At 42.5% G+C, this 16,917-nt stretch overlaps 1 protein-coding gene across 12 annotated transcripts in view; it reads left to right on the top strand.

The window, feature by feature from the left end:
- Nucleotides 1-15,006, top strand: part of FOXP1 (forkhead box P1) — a 391,142-nt gene extending 376,136 nt beyond the window's left edge. For 10 of the 12 annotated variants that reach the window (XM_037384993.1, XM_037385002.1, XM_037384992.1 and 7 more), the window contains 3 exons: nucleotides 382-451; nucleotides 4,122-4,288; nucleotides 10,138-15,006. In XM_037384993.1, the coding sequence (XP_037240890.1) occupies nucleotides 382-451; nucleotides 4,122-4,288; nucleotides 10,138-10,282 (382 nt within the window). In that variant the 3' untranslated portion in view covers nucleotides 10,283-15,006. The remainder of the gene's footprint in view (nucleotides 1-381; nucleotides 452-4,121; nucleotides 4,289-10,137) is intronic. The other 2 variants (XM_037385001.1, XM_037384994.1) reach the window with 2 other exon arrangements.
- The last annotated feature ends 1,911 nt before the right edge of the window (nucleotides 15,007-16,917 follow it).

Here is a 16,917-nt window from a genome sequence, read left to right as displayed (position 1 = left end):
TTGGTCGTAACCTCCTCATGATGGACCTTTACATGGTAACTGGCTCCCAGACATGGTGAATATTGGAGAATTTCTCCTGAACACAGCTAAAATGAGCAGAGATGCCAAGATTTGCTAGTAACGCAGGGTAGTAGAACACATGGTGAGATAACATCGAGAGATAATGATGTTCCTTATTTAGTAAAGGCAAATATGATAACCATAGCCTAAAACTCAGATATTTTCTTTAAATTAAAAAAAAAAATAAAAATGAAAGAGAACTTGTGTGGAAAAACAGTCTCAGCTCTAGTGTTCTGGTGTGAGAGGAAGCATTACATGCTTGAAATGCTCGTACAGAAGTTGGTTGCATTTAACTCTCCTTTTTATGTTTTTCTTATGCAGTAACCCTTCTCTTATTAAAAACATACAGACCAGCCACACCTACTGCACACCTCTCAATGCTGCTTTACAGGTAAGATTAATGACTGTAGCAAATATGCAACAGAGGCGTGTGTCTTCCCCACTCATTTCAAAATATATTAGCCTTGCTCTAATTAGATATTAAATTTTAATTCCGTTAAACTTTTTTCTTAAGTGCATAAAGCATCATAGTCCCTGGAGGCAAACACATATCAGGCTGCTTCAGCATTAGCTAGATGCTTAGCATTTTGAATATTGTGGCAAAAAAATTAAAAGTTCACTTATTAATATTTATCAGCAGTATCATAATTTCCATCCTCTTATTTCAGAATTTCACTTGAGGCAAAAATACCACAAGTGTAATTACTCTAGCACAGCTATTAATGTGCTGAATGATAGGATACTGCGGCACGTGACCTTCTATTGTTCATGGGTTTAAAGAGAAAGCAGATCATTTTTCCCCCTTTTCTTTTAAGGGCTATTTTTGCATATCTTCTTATTGTTGGTAAAAAATAAACGTTGCAATTCTTATGGAAAAAAAAGATCATTTTTATTAAACTGTACTGTAACTATAAGACAAAAATTCTGGTTTTTTTACAATGTAGAAATACAAAGTGTCAGTGCACAGTTAGTAACTTGCAGCCTAGAAGTGTGTGTGTCTCCAGCCCTTACTCATGTGCTGTATATCAGGTTGGCATTCTTTTCCCTCTCTCTACAAATGCCTGAGTATGTCTCAGAAGCCTAGGTAGAAGTATTTGCTGTATGAACCAAAGAGACACATCTATTACTGTGCCCTGAATTTGCAGGGCTGGTGTGTGTGTGTTGGGGGGGGGGGTGGGGGGTGGGGTGCGGTCCAAGCCTGTTCCATATAGTGTGAGTTAATCGGGCAGGCAGCACTGTGCGGTTGCACCCCGGTCACTTCTTGAGAAGTTCACTGGTGGCCGTGGATATTTGCCTGAGCAGCCACTTTTTGTGGAAGGTTTAGCAAACGTCTCTTTTCAGAAGCAAGAAACAGATTATTAGGAGAAAAGCAATGTTCTGCGTTTCTACTAATTATTTGAGTTTATGCAGTAACTTCTGTAAAGCAAAGGAAAGCATGTTTAAATGAAGCAACTGTAAATACCATTCATTAGTAACTTATTTTCCCTTGAGTCTTGTGAAGTGTGATTTTTAAAGACTGCTTTGTCTCTTGAATAGTATTAAGATTACAAGTGCATTTTACATTCATGAGGCTGAAAGGCAAAAATGAAATGATCCTGCATTTCTTCACATTGTTAACTATGTGACTAATTTCAATTAATACGCTTATCATATGGAACTGTTCGTGTTTTATTTCTGAAACACGTGTCAATGTCGTCATCTCCATCCATTCTTGTCTTCCGTGATAACCTCCAAACTGTTTCCATTTCCCACTTCCCTGGAAGTGGCGCGTACTTGTGCCCCCCTGCTCCCCACCACCACCCCCCCAGCATCATGTGAACTGAGGTGAGGGAGAGAAGAGCGCGGGTCAGATTTGCTACCGCTGTGGCCCCTCTAATAAATGGAGGTGAACAATACTCATTGCTCTGAGACAGGTCCTTCTTTTAGGTTGAAAACACACCGGCGGGTTCCTCGCTCCTCTCCCCGGCATTGGATTTTGGAGGCAAAATGCCAGTGGGTGCTCTCGAGGGGTTTGGGTGAAGCTGTGCGGGTGGCTGGTGCTGCACGGGCAGTTCGGACCTCGCTTGGGAACAGCCTTCCTCCTGGAACACAAGGCGGCTTTACCTGCCAGTGCCCACGTTTGGTGTGATTAATAATGAGCAGCGTTCTCTTGGCTTTTACGGGCAGCTGCAAGGAGCAGCCCTTTGCACATGCCCATGGGCGCAGCGGCTGCCTGGCCGGGGGCCGGCACGGTGTGCTGTGTGCCGCTGGGATGGCAGGCTATGCTTTTCTTTTCCTGTGGGGTGGCAGAGCTGCCCCTCTCCTTCACCCAGACCCCTCTGACGTCTCCTCCATCAGTTTTCCCTCGTGGCCAGGGAGAAGAAGCAGCTCTCTCCCCGCTCTGTGTGTGGAAGGTATGGGGACTCCGGCTCTCACCAGTGCTCTCTTTTCGCAGGGGGTCACCGGGAGCTCCCAAAACACCCCCTTCCCCGTTACTACCTTTATAGCAGATACTCCTTGTGTCCCACCTCTCCCCCGGTAAATTGCTTTACTGCAATTACAAGTTACCACTATGGGTGAAGAACTTGAGTCATTATTTGGCCAAGTGCAGGAAATGTGAACCATTCTTTGCATCCCCTAATCACAATGAGTTTGCCGGTTGTTGAATCAAGAAGATAAAAATAATCCTCCCCGTTAGAATAGCTTTTGTAATCACGTGTGACACATAGGGCTGCACATGGAGAGGTCAGTGTAAGGAGCAATAAAAGGGGCCGTGCTTCTGAAGATGCTGCAGTCAGGGCTGCTCGTGCCCTCCCTTCCCATCCCATCTGCCCCAATCCCGGTCTATGGCTGTGCTTGCCTGGGAACAATTCCGCTGGCTTGGGTAGCAACAAGCAAGGAGTTTTGTCCCATGAATTAGGAGCTGGTGAGAGTGTTCAGTGGGAAGTATGTTTGCAAGAATTCCCCTCCCACGGGCAGGGTTTGCATCGTGCAGACCTGGAGCCTGCTGGATTTTCTGGCTCGGAGGCTGCAACCGGCTGACCTCCCCCCGGAGCAGGTCGAGCGCTGCCGAGCCAGCGCCTGTGGCTCTGCAGCGCTGACACGGCTCAGAGAGCTGCAGATGATGTCAGCCGGATCCGACTGGGATGGGTGAAATGGTTAAATGGCCTTCAGGTCCCTGGGCTCTGTGGCCTTGGAAAGCCGTGAATCCCATCCCCGTCAAATGCTGGGCTCCTCCGGAGCTTGGGGCTTCTGTGGCTCCCACTGCTGCTGCGCCGGGCACGGGACTGTGCCGTCAATATGAGCTAATGCTGACACACAGTAAATATTAGCAGGCAGAACAGTGGGAATCAGAAGGAAAATATTTAACAGTTCATTCTCTTCCTACAAAGATTTCCATTTACAAAGTTAACTCCAGCGTGCCTCTGTATGGTACTTCTTCAGAACAAAGAAAAATCAAAATAAAATGGTCAGATCAGTAATAGCTAAGGTAAGAGCTGAGTTGCTGAGGCTTAAAAAATTTCACATGGACTTGTTCAGCTCTCAGGTAGATCAGTGCAACTGGGGCTGATCCAGTTAGTGCTAACTGCAGCTTCACACTTACGTCACAAGGAAATCCAAACTTTGTTAATGCTGCCCTCCTGCTTGGTGCCCGTGTGCTCCAGTAGGAAGGAATTATCAGCTGGACGAGTTCTAATTTTTTTCCCCATTTCATTAAAAAAAAAAAACAAAAAACAAACCTAAGCCACAGTAAAACCCAAAGCCCCAAACATAATTTTGCAAAATGAAAATAGGAAAAGGATGTTTTATTTTTTCCAGGGGGTGTAATTCCAAACAGGGAATGGAAAGCTCCATCCTCTCAAAAGCCAATACAGCTATGAATGCTTAAACCCAGATGTAAATGATGTTAAATTTCCCTTGGTGGAATCAGGGTAATACCTATCAGAAAGCACAATATTTTTAAAAAATGGTAATTGCAAATAATGTAAACGTGGATAATGTTTTGGAATACGTGAGAGCGTTGTGCAATCTTTAAAAACGTTAGTCATGGCTCTTCATACATTTGTTTGTGTCCTTGGCAGGCTTCAATGGCTGAGAACAGTATACCTCTATACACTACTGCTTCCATGGGAAATCCCACTCTAGGCAATTTAGCCAACGCGATGAGGGAAGAGCTTAACGGTGCAATGGAGCATACGAACAGTAACGGGAGTGACAGTAGTCCAGGACGTTCCCCTATGCAAGCAATGTAAGTACGGCAGAGGCATGTGCGTGGCTCTAGGTCTTGTCTCACTGTCTGCTAAAGTGTGACTCTGGAGACTTTCCTGGCTGGTTCCAAAGGTTCATGGAGGGAGCAGCAAGAGTAGACATCTCCATCTGGGGATGTGCCTAGGTTGATTAGGACATAAAAGGGTTGGTTACCCATTTCCAGATAAAACTGATCAGCTCAGTCTGGTCCGACAAGTACTCAAGAGCTGTAAAGTTGTTAACTTGTTTGCAGTTCTCTTCTTTAAACCTTGCAAAACCTCATAGGCAACCGTGTGTCTTGGAGAAAGAAAATGTGATTTCTCTCTCTCTTTCGGTCCACACGAGCACGGCCAGTGGGGCAGAGCTGGGAAATGGGCTTGTTTGGTGGGTCTGAAAAAAAACACTCAATGCTCACCAGTCTTGCTAAGCATTAACGGTGGCACACGTGAAGGTCTACGTGATTTATAGATTGCTCTTAAAATATCAAAAGGAAAATTAATAGGAGCATTATAGCAACAGACGGCAGTATAATGAGTGCATATATAACCACATGAAGTAATGGGGGATCGCTGTCCCTGCTCAACGTGAATGGCACCCAGGCAGTGAGCTGGCGCAGGAAAGGGTAAGGCAGGAAGGGTGTGATGCCGCGATGGGTGTGTTTGGTATTTATGGGGTGACAGAGTGAGTTTGCAAAGCCGTAAACTCCCCCCTCCCCTCAACTTACATCCTGGGTAATTGGCGGCTGGTGAGGAAGCTGGAGCGTGTAAGTCTTGTCATCCTCTAAAAGCTCTGTGGAGCGGCTGGCTACCTGTGCGAGCCACCACCGCCTTCTGCCTGTTCCTTAAAACAGGCTGTAAAATTACGGGCTGACTTGCCACAGCTCACATTACACATTAAATAGAGAACTAATTTGTAGTCTTTTACTTCAAAGTAATTTGAATAAGGGATTTACAAAAGTAAGTCTAAATCAAAAAGTAGAAAAACATTAACCTAATACCACGACAGTAATTAGTTGTGAAACTAATTAGCATTTAATGGCAAAAAAGTTTCCCACCTGCATAATGTGTTGTCAGAGGGGAGGGGGCATGAAGGAATCTGAGGCTCTGGATACTTTGATATTGCAGCATTTCAAATCACTGCACAAAGTGCTTTGAAAAAAAAAATCTTTTAAAGATGACAACATTCATTTTTAATTAATAATTAATTTAAACATTGTCTTTTACCATTTACTTCAAAACATTCAAATAATGTGTTTAGCTTTTCCAGTGATTGTTTGTGCAGTATTAATTATCTCTCCCAAAGTAGCGTTGCATGACACACTTTCCGTCTCTCACAAACGGATTCATCTTGAGGCAGTTTTAGTCACAATTTGTTATCCTCTGCCTGTGACCACGTAGGGCCGGCGTGAAGGAGGAGTGGAGGGACGTGGCTTTTCTCCAGAAACCAGACTTCTCCCAGGGGTTTCTCCTGGCCTAACAGACAGGGACGAACGTTTATGATGTTGTGTTAATCCAAGTAATTATTTTTTTGCAAGTTCAAGGCTAGTGTAGTTCATGCACTTCTCATTTCACCTAAGGTTTTGTTGTCTTTGAAGAGACTGCGAGGAGGGAAAAATAACCGAGTTGAAACAGGCTAGGACATCTTCCAGAACTGTGAATAGCCGTGGCCTTTGTTGCACTTAATAATCGTCTCTTAGCACATTGATACCAAGGTGAGGGGCACAGAACAAATGCTGGAGAGAGAGGAGGTCGGGGGGAGTGATGCCTCATTTTCATTATTCACCAGAAAATCCAATTTTCTGTTGTAATATGGAAATGATTGTTTCCTGAGTGTTTTCATTTTCTCAGAATTGATAATATATGTGTTCTCTGCTGAACATTTCTTTTTGCTTCAGTAAAATGTGGCCGGGTGATGTTCCAATGCCAGCCTCTGAGCTTCCCCCTTAAAATGGTGTTTCTAAGTAGTTTGAAGGGATCTAAAGCCAGAACACCATTCACACGTCACAGGGTTTTCCTTGTTTACTAAATAAAATCACTGCAAGTTTCCAGACGCTGTGCAACCTCTTATTTTCCGTAAGCTGGCTTTGTTAGTGACATACTCAATTTTTTTCTCAGAACAGATTTCCTTGTCATAATGCAAATTATTTTTTAAACAATTTCAGTACATTAGAAGAAATAAAGCTTTAAACTTCATTTTAAGGTTTAAAGGACCTTGTTAACATGACAGCTAAGAAGTCTAACACTTTAGCTGAAGTCTTATTACCACTCATTTGTTTCCTTTTTATGACACATTGAACCATGGCTACGTTTTTTTTTTTTTTTTCCCCTTCTCTCTCCCTCCTTTTGAAACACTAGAAAGTAGTCGCATAATTACAGCTTGGGGACATAACACTTTCATCCTGATATGCTCCAAAGGTAGCCACAAAGCAAACTACTCCATGCTGTGTGCACCACCAGAACTCAGTGGCTTTAAACAACAGTCAGCTTTATTAAAAACTCCTCTGTTCCCAGAGTGGACAAACAAAAGAATTACTCAGATGTGAAAAGAAGGGGAATCTGTGTTCAGCAAGGTTATTTATTGTTAACCCCTTCTGGAGTCTTAGGCATCTACTTAAAAGGAATGTGCTGAAATTCTGCTACTATAAAAACAGGAATGGGAAACCTTTGGTGTTTTTTTTTCTTTTACCACCCCACCCCCGCTTTTTTTTGCTTTTTCTTTTTGCCTAACCCAGCATTCACCTTTTCTGTAATTCAAGAGACTGAATTCTTCACTCTTTAAAGGAAGTTTTCCTTCCCCAGTTTGGGGTTTTGGTGGGGTAGTAAATAGAGATTCAGGCTTACTTGAGAGATATGAAAGTCTCTGCCTTTGAGCTTATTTAAGCTTATGTATTTCAGTTGCTCTGAAATGTTTAAGCAAAAGCACGGATTCAGTAAGGTTTCCTCCTCACACACCACTTTGTGGTTATGACTGATAGAGTACACAAGGAGTTGAATTTTTTTTCATTGTTTTCCTTACAGATCTCTCCCTGGGGGGCTGTATTACCCAGATAACCCTCCTAATTTGGGGGATGGAGTTCTTGCCAAGCTTGCTGTCTGATGTTTGTGCAACACGTGAGCTGCTGGCGGAGGCTGGCGTGGCTGTGCCACCCTGTGGCTTTGTGGCCCTCTCTGGCTTTGTCTCGCTCGAGGTTGAGCAGCCCTTTTCATAACTTGGTGCTTGCTTTGCTGTTCACTCCTGAAGTTTTGGGTTTTTTTGACTTCTGGGAACCACACCAAACCTCAAAGAGGAACTCAGTTAAAACCACCTGGTTTCACCTGTTTTCATAACAAAACCAGAAGAGGGGCAGAGTTTGCTTTGGAAAGGTTCGAAGACCTTTGAACGAGCTTTCACAGCATTTCGGGTGGTTGTGAGCGCAGAGGGTACTATGTTATCTGCTGGCACCTGTTCACTTCTGCCCTCTGGCTGAACACAAATTGGTGTGGGGGTGCGGTGGGACATGGGGCAGCCTTTGGGGAAACTCCCGTCCGTGTACCAAGGCCACCACTGCTGCGTGCGATGTCGTTCTCCTCTCTCCTTTGAGAGTTGCCCATCTGTGTTTTCAAAAATAATGATTTATAAAAAAAAAAAAAAAAAAAAAGCCCAGCAGCAGCATTGAAACCAGAAAGCCAACAAGCAAAATTTTAAATCAAAACAGCAGTAAAAAAGATCACTGCTGTAAAGGTGGAGTAGCACACGCTTTATCAGTCTCTATGTGTAGCCGCTCTTTCCCCTTTTTCCTTCTGTTTTTCATTTCATGTTTTCTTCCAAGTGACCATGTGAGGGGCCCCACAGCATATTCATAATACAAGTTTTTCTAGTTGCAAATAATCAGCATGGTTTCACGTTCGCTAGGGCCATGAGCTGCCAGCACATGCACACCTCTAAGATGATGATCTGCTCACAAGACTTTATATGCTTATGCTAATTTTTAATGTGTGATATTTGAATTGTCTCCTCCCAGTATTTTTTTTTCCCTTCTTTTTCAATAATTAGGTCAAAATTGTATGAACCATGTTTCTTTCCTTGTAATTTTTGCAAAAAATTATGTGACGTGCAGAGGAACCCCTTTGCTCCCAGTTAGTGGGAGCACCTGTTAGTGAATTTGAAGGGAAAAGGTGTACACGGATACTGCAGTCACTTCTCCCCACCGTTCCTTTGTCAGATGGGTTGGAAGGTGCAGTTAATACTGAAGTATTGATCCAGCACTTTACAACTCAAGAAGTTGAAATATGCAGGGACTTGAAGGGCATTCACAGCTCACATTAGTAATGTCTGTAGTCAGCAAGTTAGGTGCTTCCTAAACTGATCCAGGCTCAAGCCGAAATAAATAAATAGGGTGCGGTACAGCTTTGCACGCTGCAAGGGTGCGGCTGGTTCACTTGCCGCAAGCAGGGTTACCTTCGCCCTGTACGTGGATACCAAGTACATTTTCCCTGTTTGCTGATTTATTCTTGCTGTCCATCAGTGCAGTGGAGTACAAAGAGTATCACCATTCCTATCCACACAAAACAAAATTAAATGCGGCTATTTAAATCTTTCATTTTAAAGCAAAGCTGCGCAAGAAGAGAAAAAGTTTTTACAGTGAAGGTTTGTGCTTCAGGTTGTGTTTTCACGTAGCCTATGTTAAAGGGTTAAATCAGCCCGCATGGAGAAAAAACAAGTCTCTAGGAGGTGGATATCAACTCAATGAGAGGGACTTGAACTCATTAACACTTTATTTTAAGGGATTGCCTACAACATCAATTATTTAGGAAGCAAACAGGGTCTCCATTGCTGTATCGCATTATTAATACTTGGTAATGTCAATAAAATCCTACTTTCCTATAAAGTCCCACCAACAAGACACTATTGACTCACATGGCTATTTTACATTTCAAAAGCTGCTGAACAAAAAAAAAAAAAAAAAAGAGAGAGAGAAAAAAAAGGTAATTTGTATTTGTATAGGATTTGGTGTAAATATGATTTACGAACAACATTTTTCAATTGTTATCATACCCGTTTTGAATGACCAAGCCCCGTTCCCCTGCGGGTTATTCATGTGCTATGCTGTAATGAGAAATTTGGCAGATCTCATCTCTTTAGTACATCCTTGTGCCCACCATGAGCTGGGGATCATGTTCTGCCTTGTTTACAGCTGACAGTGTTATTATTCTCGTTAGGACTGTGCTTTCTTATCATATTGTTGTGTTGAGCAAGCCTTTTCCTCTCTGTTTGTGTTTCCTGGCAGGGCTTTTCTTCCCTTATTGACAGTTTGTAAAAATATGCATTAATTTGGAGTTTAAAGCATGTATCATGGTGTCTCTTTGCTGTGTTTGCTTGAAGTTGATTAATGATAGAACCTCACTTGGGGTCGTCCTCTGGAGAGTTGTCTCACAGGTTCTGCATGTTAACGAGAGACGCTGCACACACAGCGAGCAATGATTAGCCCAGCCTCCGCCAGCTCGGCGGGCTGACAAACTGCTGCTTTGCCATTCGGGTGCTTATTCCGCTTATTTATCCAAGGATTGTAGTAACTTAGTGTGTCAGCTGAGAGCGTTTTCTCTCGAACCCGAAATGGAAACCCTGTCGAGGTGCTCCTCCCAGAGTGTTTTCTTGGGGAAGTTGAGTGCCGCTGGCCCGGCATAACCTTCACTTGGCTTTGGTGGCCGGCACAGAAGTTGAGGGTCTTCTCCCTGGTGACCTGGGGCGCTCAGACCTGGCACGCAAGTCTGAACCCCCAAACCGCCTTGCTGTCCTCCCCAAACCACCCAGGCTGTCAAAACTGTTCTTTAACGAGCAACTTGCAGACTGACCGTGGGTTTGTTTTCCCAGGCACCCCGTGCATGTCAAAGAAGAACCGTTAGACCCAGATGAAAATGAAGGCCCGCTATCCTTAGTGACAACAGCCAACCACAGTCCAGATTTCGATCACGACAGAGATTATGAAGACGAACCTGTAAATGAGGACATAGAATGAGTATGTCTGACATCGTTACCCTGAGAATGAAGATTAGAAGATCACGTCAAACTTAGCTGTGAAATCTCTCCATTATTGTACAGTCTGGAGGATTCTCAGTCCACTTTGACAACTATGAAATATGTTAACTCTTAGTGCCATCAAGTATCCCATTTGGGAGTATTTTTGATTTTTCTACTTTTTGTTGAAAAAAGGAATTTGTACTCTGTGCATTGGATGGACTTGTTTGGTACTTGGGATTTTCCTCTCTTACAGTCAACATCAGTGTTGTAAATTTGCTAAACTGATTCACTTGCATTTAGCAGCCAGCTGTGGACTGCAGGTCCTGCCGATTTTGGACACTTGAGGACATCAAACTGAGCATGTACACCTGAACTGCAGATCAAGTCTTTGCCCAGATTTTAAGGATTCCAATGGACAACATATTTGCACAGTACTGCATGTTGATTATCACTGCCTTTACTCCATTTTTTTTGTTTTTTTGGTTGGTTCCTTTTTTTTTTTTTTTTTTTGCTTCCATTTGGGATGGGGAAGGCCTGTGTGTGCACGTGTGTGGATATGTGTGTGTGCGTGTGAGCGTGTATATTGGGGAGGGGTTAAAAGAAAAAAATATCCCAAACTTTTTAATGTATTGCTTTTATTCCCCCGCCCCACTTCTCCTCTACCATTTTAAGTTCTGACCTCAGGCCTCATCTGGGCCCAGGGCCTCTCAGAGGCTTCAACGTTTTCTGTACTTTGTGATGAATGTTAATAGGTGTTTTTATTATACGAAGCTGAATGTCATTGAATTGTTTGTAGTTTTTTCTGTCATTCATTCCAGTTTCCTTCAGATGCCACCATGTTTTCTTTAGCTATGGAAAACATTCCATTTCGGTGTCTCCTTTCTTTTGTTACTGTTTTTCAAAAAAGGTCCCAAATGCTGCACGATACATGTGGAAGGGTTGTCCAACGGAGAGAGAGGAACGAAGTACTGCAAGAATGAGAATGAATGACAGATGAACATAGAAACACTGTAGGAAGCAACACAGATTCATTCCACAAAGCAGTATTTTTAATATTTCTTTTTTGGTTTGGGTTTTTTGATTTTTTGGGGTTTTTTTTTTTGTTTTGGCAGCAATGGTGAATATTAGCAAATGCCACAAAATCGAACAGCACAAAGAAATTACGCAGCACCGACAGGGTTCGCTTTTATTAGAGGATGAATAGTAGTACAGTGGCAGGTTCTCGGTTGTTTAACACGAGTTCTAATGGGTCAACAAATCTTTCTGGAATATCGAAGATTACCGAGATGGGCACCTATACATTTATTATGACAATTTTTTTATTTTTTTTCTTTTTGCATTTGCATTTGCAAATAGTGGTTGGAAAGATGACTTCATTACATTGTTATTGTACGTGGTGATGTTTCACGGTTAAACATCAGTTCAGGATTGCTTGGTGGCATTAATCTGTTTGAATACAAATTAGATTTCAGATTGAACTTGTTACGGGAGTTAATAAGGACGGAGCCCCACTAATGCTAAAGTGTTAATTTTCAGCTGTGCAAATCCAGTACTGCAGTTAAGATTGTTACGCAATATTACACCAGCCAGTATGGAAACCTCACCATAGGAGACAGGAGTTTTAGGAGAGAATTTGTGCTGGGGCTTGTTAGGCAAAACTGGCAAGGCTCTTCAAAGCAAACACGACATACAAAATTTGTTGCGATAGGTCAGTAAACCTCGATCACCAAACACCTAAACATTTTCATTCTGCAACCACTTTTCCATCACTCATTTATTTATGTAGGACTGTAGCTTTTTTATTATTTCAAAAAGCCTTTCAGAGCTTAATTTATATTCTTCTTTGTACCTTTTTTTTCCTAAAATTACCAAAGATATTACACAAAGGTAAATTATGTTCTCTGTTATATGCTTTATCTTATGAAGCCAAATATCCTCTTATTGTTGATCAAAGGAGGTTGAAGAATTTAGAGGGAAATGACAAGATGTGGGCTATTGCTAACCTGAGAGGGAAACTGCTCCTTTATTCTAGAAAATTTAGAAGGCCAAGTAGATGTCTGAACCAAAGTTGTTACTTTTTATTTGCAATTCTTTACAGTGACCAAAACGAAAGTCTGTAAAGAGGAATCAAGAAGAGCTTTAGAGGCTAAAACTGGGAATCAGCATTACTGGTGGAGCTATGAGAAGGGAGCTAGAGAAAGCAAAGACACAGTTATTCCGTGGAAAATTAGACTATCAGATAAAGGAGGCAGTTTAATAAAATACAGAAGAGAACAGAAAAGCTCCCACGATTTAACTGGACGACATAATAGTATTTCTAGAATTGAAAGAGAAAAAAAAAATTTTTGGTCTTTGGTTCTACAGATTGTGTGCCACTTCTGTTTCGGGACTGTGCTAGGATGACTGCTTGAATTTGGCTTGATCTTGGCACATTTGCTCAGTTTAGGTTTTGGTCAGCATTTTTCATAAGGAAGTAACAACACTCCTGTCCACTCATAAGCTTTGGTACAAGAAATTTTATTGGCAGTTACTTTTATAAAACTCAACTCTGCTTTCTGTTTCAAAAGACAAAAAAAAAAAGAAAAAAGAAAAAAAGGGCAGTCTGTGGTCATTTGAAACTTTCTTTTTTTGTTTGTTTTTTAAGTTATATCCAGGCAGCTTCGTGACGTGCCGGCGGTAGCCAGATAGGGATCATGAGAATTGAGCCCTGTGCTTCTAAACTGAGTGGTTTGCTGGTTAGTTCGGTATTCAGAAGGGGATAAAAATCTGGTAGATTAGTTCATTCTCAGCATGTGTAGCTAGACATGAGTAAAGATAACAGCATGAGAAACTGTTAGTACGCATACCTCAGTCCAAACTGTTAGGGAATGAGTAAATAAAAAATACATTTCACTCAGTTGCACTTAGTTGTATGTCTTGCATGCTTAGTCTAAAGACTGTAGCAAAAATAAAAAAAATAAAAAAAGAGAAAAAGAAATAAAAAATTAGATTTTAACATATCTGGCAGGTGTTGCAGCCTTGCAGAAGAACCAACTGAAAATCTCAGGCTTTACATCAAGCAAACTTCACTATGATTTTTACAATTCTGATTCTGTATCCCTTTGGATATACAGTTGCTTCTTTAGGGAGGGGTTTATTATGTTGTACATATATATCCCACTGTGTCTGTGTGAGCCTTTGTCTTTTGGGGGGAGGGTGGGGAGGGAGGAAAAGGTGGAAAGGTCCTTTTTTTAGATACCATTCCTCAAAAGGAATAAATGCAGACCTGTTTGTCAAAACACCTTTTGCTTTTTGTGCAACTGCTTTATATTAACTATACTAAAAAAATAGCTTTGAAAAAAAAAAAAACTACTGTATGTAATGGAATTGCAGAATACGCTGCACATGTATTTTATTTAGTTATCCTTGCTTTAAGAATATTGGATGACATTTGCTGACATGTGGGAGAAAATCCCTGACTTTTTTTTTCAGCTTTTAAATTGTAACATAGTTGACAGATTTTTTTTTTTTCTCTCCTGTTATCATTGATCGAAGCATTTTTGTACAGTTTTTGTGTTTAAGCTGGTTTTTTTGATACTTTCCCACCCCTTCTGTTATCTTACCACTGCCTTTTCTGGCTGTCTTAAACAAAGTTCATATATTTGAAAGGAAAAAAAAAATTGTTTAAAAAAAATAATGTTTTTCTCCTGCTGCAGTAAATATTTTGCATGATGAATTCCAGGGTCACACTTTCAAAGTTTATCAGTGAAGTAGTGATTAATAATGGGGAGTGTCAAACTATTGAACTTTTGTATAAAAAAAAAAAAAAACTTTACAAGGTGCCAAGATGTAAAGACAATTTGTTACATGTTTTTTTTCTCAAAGAAAAGCGTACATTATGAAAGTAGTACCATGTATCAGGTAAATCGCTGTCAGGAATGAGAGTCAAAGCCTTCCTTGTCCACAAAAAAAAAAAAAAGTTTGTAAATGTAAAACCTGTTAGGTTTCTGCATTCAACTAGAAGTGAAATGAAAAAAATCAAGGCTTATGTAGGATAAGTGACCACAGAAAATATTACCTTTTTTGATTCTCACTCGCAAGAGTCCCGCTGCAGGTCCTGCACCTCCCCTCTCCTGGAGCTCCTGCTTCAGGAAGAGACCGGGGCAGGGATTCTCATTCTACAAATATTGCAGATCATTAGATATTTTATATATATACATACATAAATATATATATATAAAGTTTTTTAAAATAATTTTGAACTATTGTAGTTTTCAGATTGCCAATAATCTCATGTTCGTTATAGCATGGAAAAAAAAATGTGTTTAAACTCTTTTGAAATCCTTTGGTACCTTTGGTTAATGAACTCGGAGCGAGTTTTTAGATGTTTCAGAAGTCATTTAGTATTCTAGTCTTGCGAGGTGAATTTGCAGTTAACGACTGCATTTTAATGGGCCCAGAACAGGTAACAAAGTATCTTCTACCCATAAGCCTTGATGAAAATGGTACAGTCCAGACTGTTAGCATGGTGCTTTGTGTGTATGTGCTGCCAGTAACAAGATTTTTTTTTTTTTTTTTTTGATAAGGCATAAAAGAAACTCATTCCTTACATCAACTGTAATTCCATCATTCCATGTCTGTTGATACAGACAATAAAAAATGTTGTGTAGTCAGTACTAATTACTGACATTATAGCATTCTCAAATGCAATAAAAATGCTGGTTGTTCACACTGGTAATGCAAGTTGCCATGTCCGAAGTTTTTGCTTTGTACCCCCCGGCAATGCCTCCCGCGTCGCACCCCCCGGCCCCAGCGCTGACCCAGGGAGCAGCTGGTCGCATCTCACCCATGTCCCAGCACGTCCATGGACAGTCTCGTCGCTCTCCTTGGGTCTCCCCCAACCACATCCAGATCTTCCAGCGGCCGTTTGAGGCTGGAGCGCTGGAAGCATGGAGGACGCTGTCGCTGGAAGGATCCACCTGCTTTTCCAAGGAAACCCGCCAGAGTTCGACCTTTGGGTGCCCCGGGGAGCCGAGGGGATTTGCTTTCTCATGGGACTCTGCTTCAACGGGGAAGGTGCGAGAGGAGGGGGTCGGGGCTTCATCCTGCACCTCCCCGGTGCGGTGCCCTGACGGGGGCTGTGGGGGGACAGGGTGGGCATGGCCACACATGTGCGGGGAGGGGGGTGCAGGCTCAGCCCCTCAGCCCACAAAACCTCCAGCAGCAAAGTCCCAAGCCGCGCTGTCACCCGAGACAAAACTTCAAAGGAAAAACCCACCTTCTTTTCTTCTGAGTAAGCACACATTTATTTTCTTCATCAAGTTTTATAAAGAAAAATAAAATGTTTAATAACTAGCATTAGCAGCAAACTGAAATTTCAGAGGAGAGATTTTTCATGAATAATTCATTAAAATTTCACATCTGCAAGATTAGTCATCCAAATAAAATGCTAATGTCAAAAACATGCACCGTCTATAATATTCTCATCAAGAAATCTTTTTGCATATAATGATAAATGCTTAAATTAGTACAAATGATTTTATAAAAATATTCTATCATAAAATTATACCAGATAACTACTTTTTTTTTTTTTTTTTTCCTGGGGGGGGGACGGGGGGGAATCTTTGCACATTCATTATAATGTGTCTCAAAATGGTGTTGACTGGTAGATTTTAATAATCAAAATACAGAGAATAAAATTTGGCTTTGGTTGTGTATTGCACTTTTATCACTAGTGAGATTTTTTTACTGACCTGCGGAGGTCCAGCTTTGGGGATTTAGTTTGTCCCAAGTCACAGGCGGAGGGGGTTTTGTGTTTTGCCAGGAGAGCTCCGTGTTTCCCCGAGGTGGGTGGGAGAGGCGGCTCTGGGCAGGGGAGTACGTCCCCAAATGGGTGCCTGTGGGGCTGGGGGCTTGGCCGGAGGCCAGCGCGTCACCGGCAGGCAGTTATCTGCGGTCCTGCCTGCAGAGCCATCACAGGTGACATGGCTGGTTCATCTCCTCAGACATCCCAGCACTGGCAAGACAGCATGGAGACACGGTGTTTACCACCGGCCAACTTTCTGTGGCCTCGGGTGGAAGGAGAGCCGCCGGGGCCCGTGCCAAGCACCGAGCTGCTGCGCAGGATCGGGCCCTGCCCCTCCTGCCCCAGCGTGGGAGAGCCTGGCTCTTTGCAACCGTTTGTATCGTCTTGCCATTGTTAACCACATCTCTCCTCCCTGGGTGCCGTGTCGTGGGACATCACCAACCCCTTTCCTGCTCCACGGCACTGCCACCGGTAGCAGCCAGCTGGGAAACACCTTTTCCAGTCAGAGGCACTGTTCTCCACCACAGCTGAACAGCAGGTTTCTGCTCAGTGGTGAGGCCATGTCTCTGAGCCACGTCCAAAGAAAACCGGAGCCGGTGCGTGGGGTGTTCTGGGTTTCTCCCGTACCGGAGGGAAGGGCAGTGGCAGACCCAGGGTCCTGGCACAGAAGCTGGGCCCAGGGGGACGCAGTGGCTGATGTGCTGCTCCCTGCAGATGATCCAAACGGTGACATTTAACTTGGGCCGCGAGCTCGGAGTACGACAAATTTCTCGTTATTGGACTAATTTAAGGGACTAGCAATTCCCGGTGCCTCTGGCTGGCATGCAGGCACATACACACCCTTCCTC

The sequence above is a fragment of the Falco rusticolus genome, chromosome 4 (genome assembly GCF_015220075.1).
Source record: "Falco rusticolus isolate bFalRus1 chromosome 4, bFalRus1.pri, whole genome shotgun sequence".
Classification (NCBI taxonomy): domain Eukaryota; kingdom Metazoa; phylum Chordata; class Aves; order Falconiformes; family Falconidae; genus Falco; species Falco rusticolus.
The sequence above is the reverse complement of the archived record's forward strand: the minus strand, read 5'-3'. Positions and strand labels throughout refer to the sequence as shown.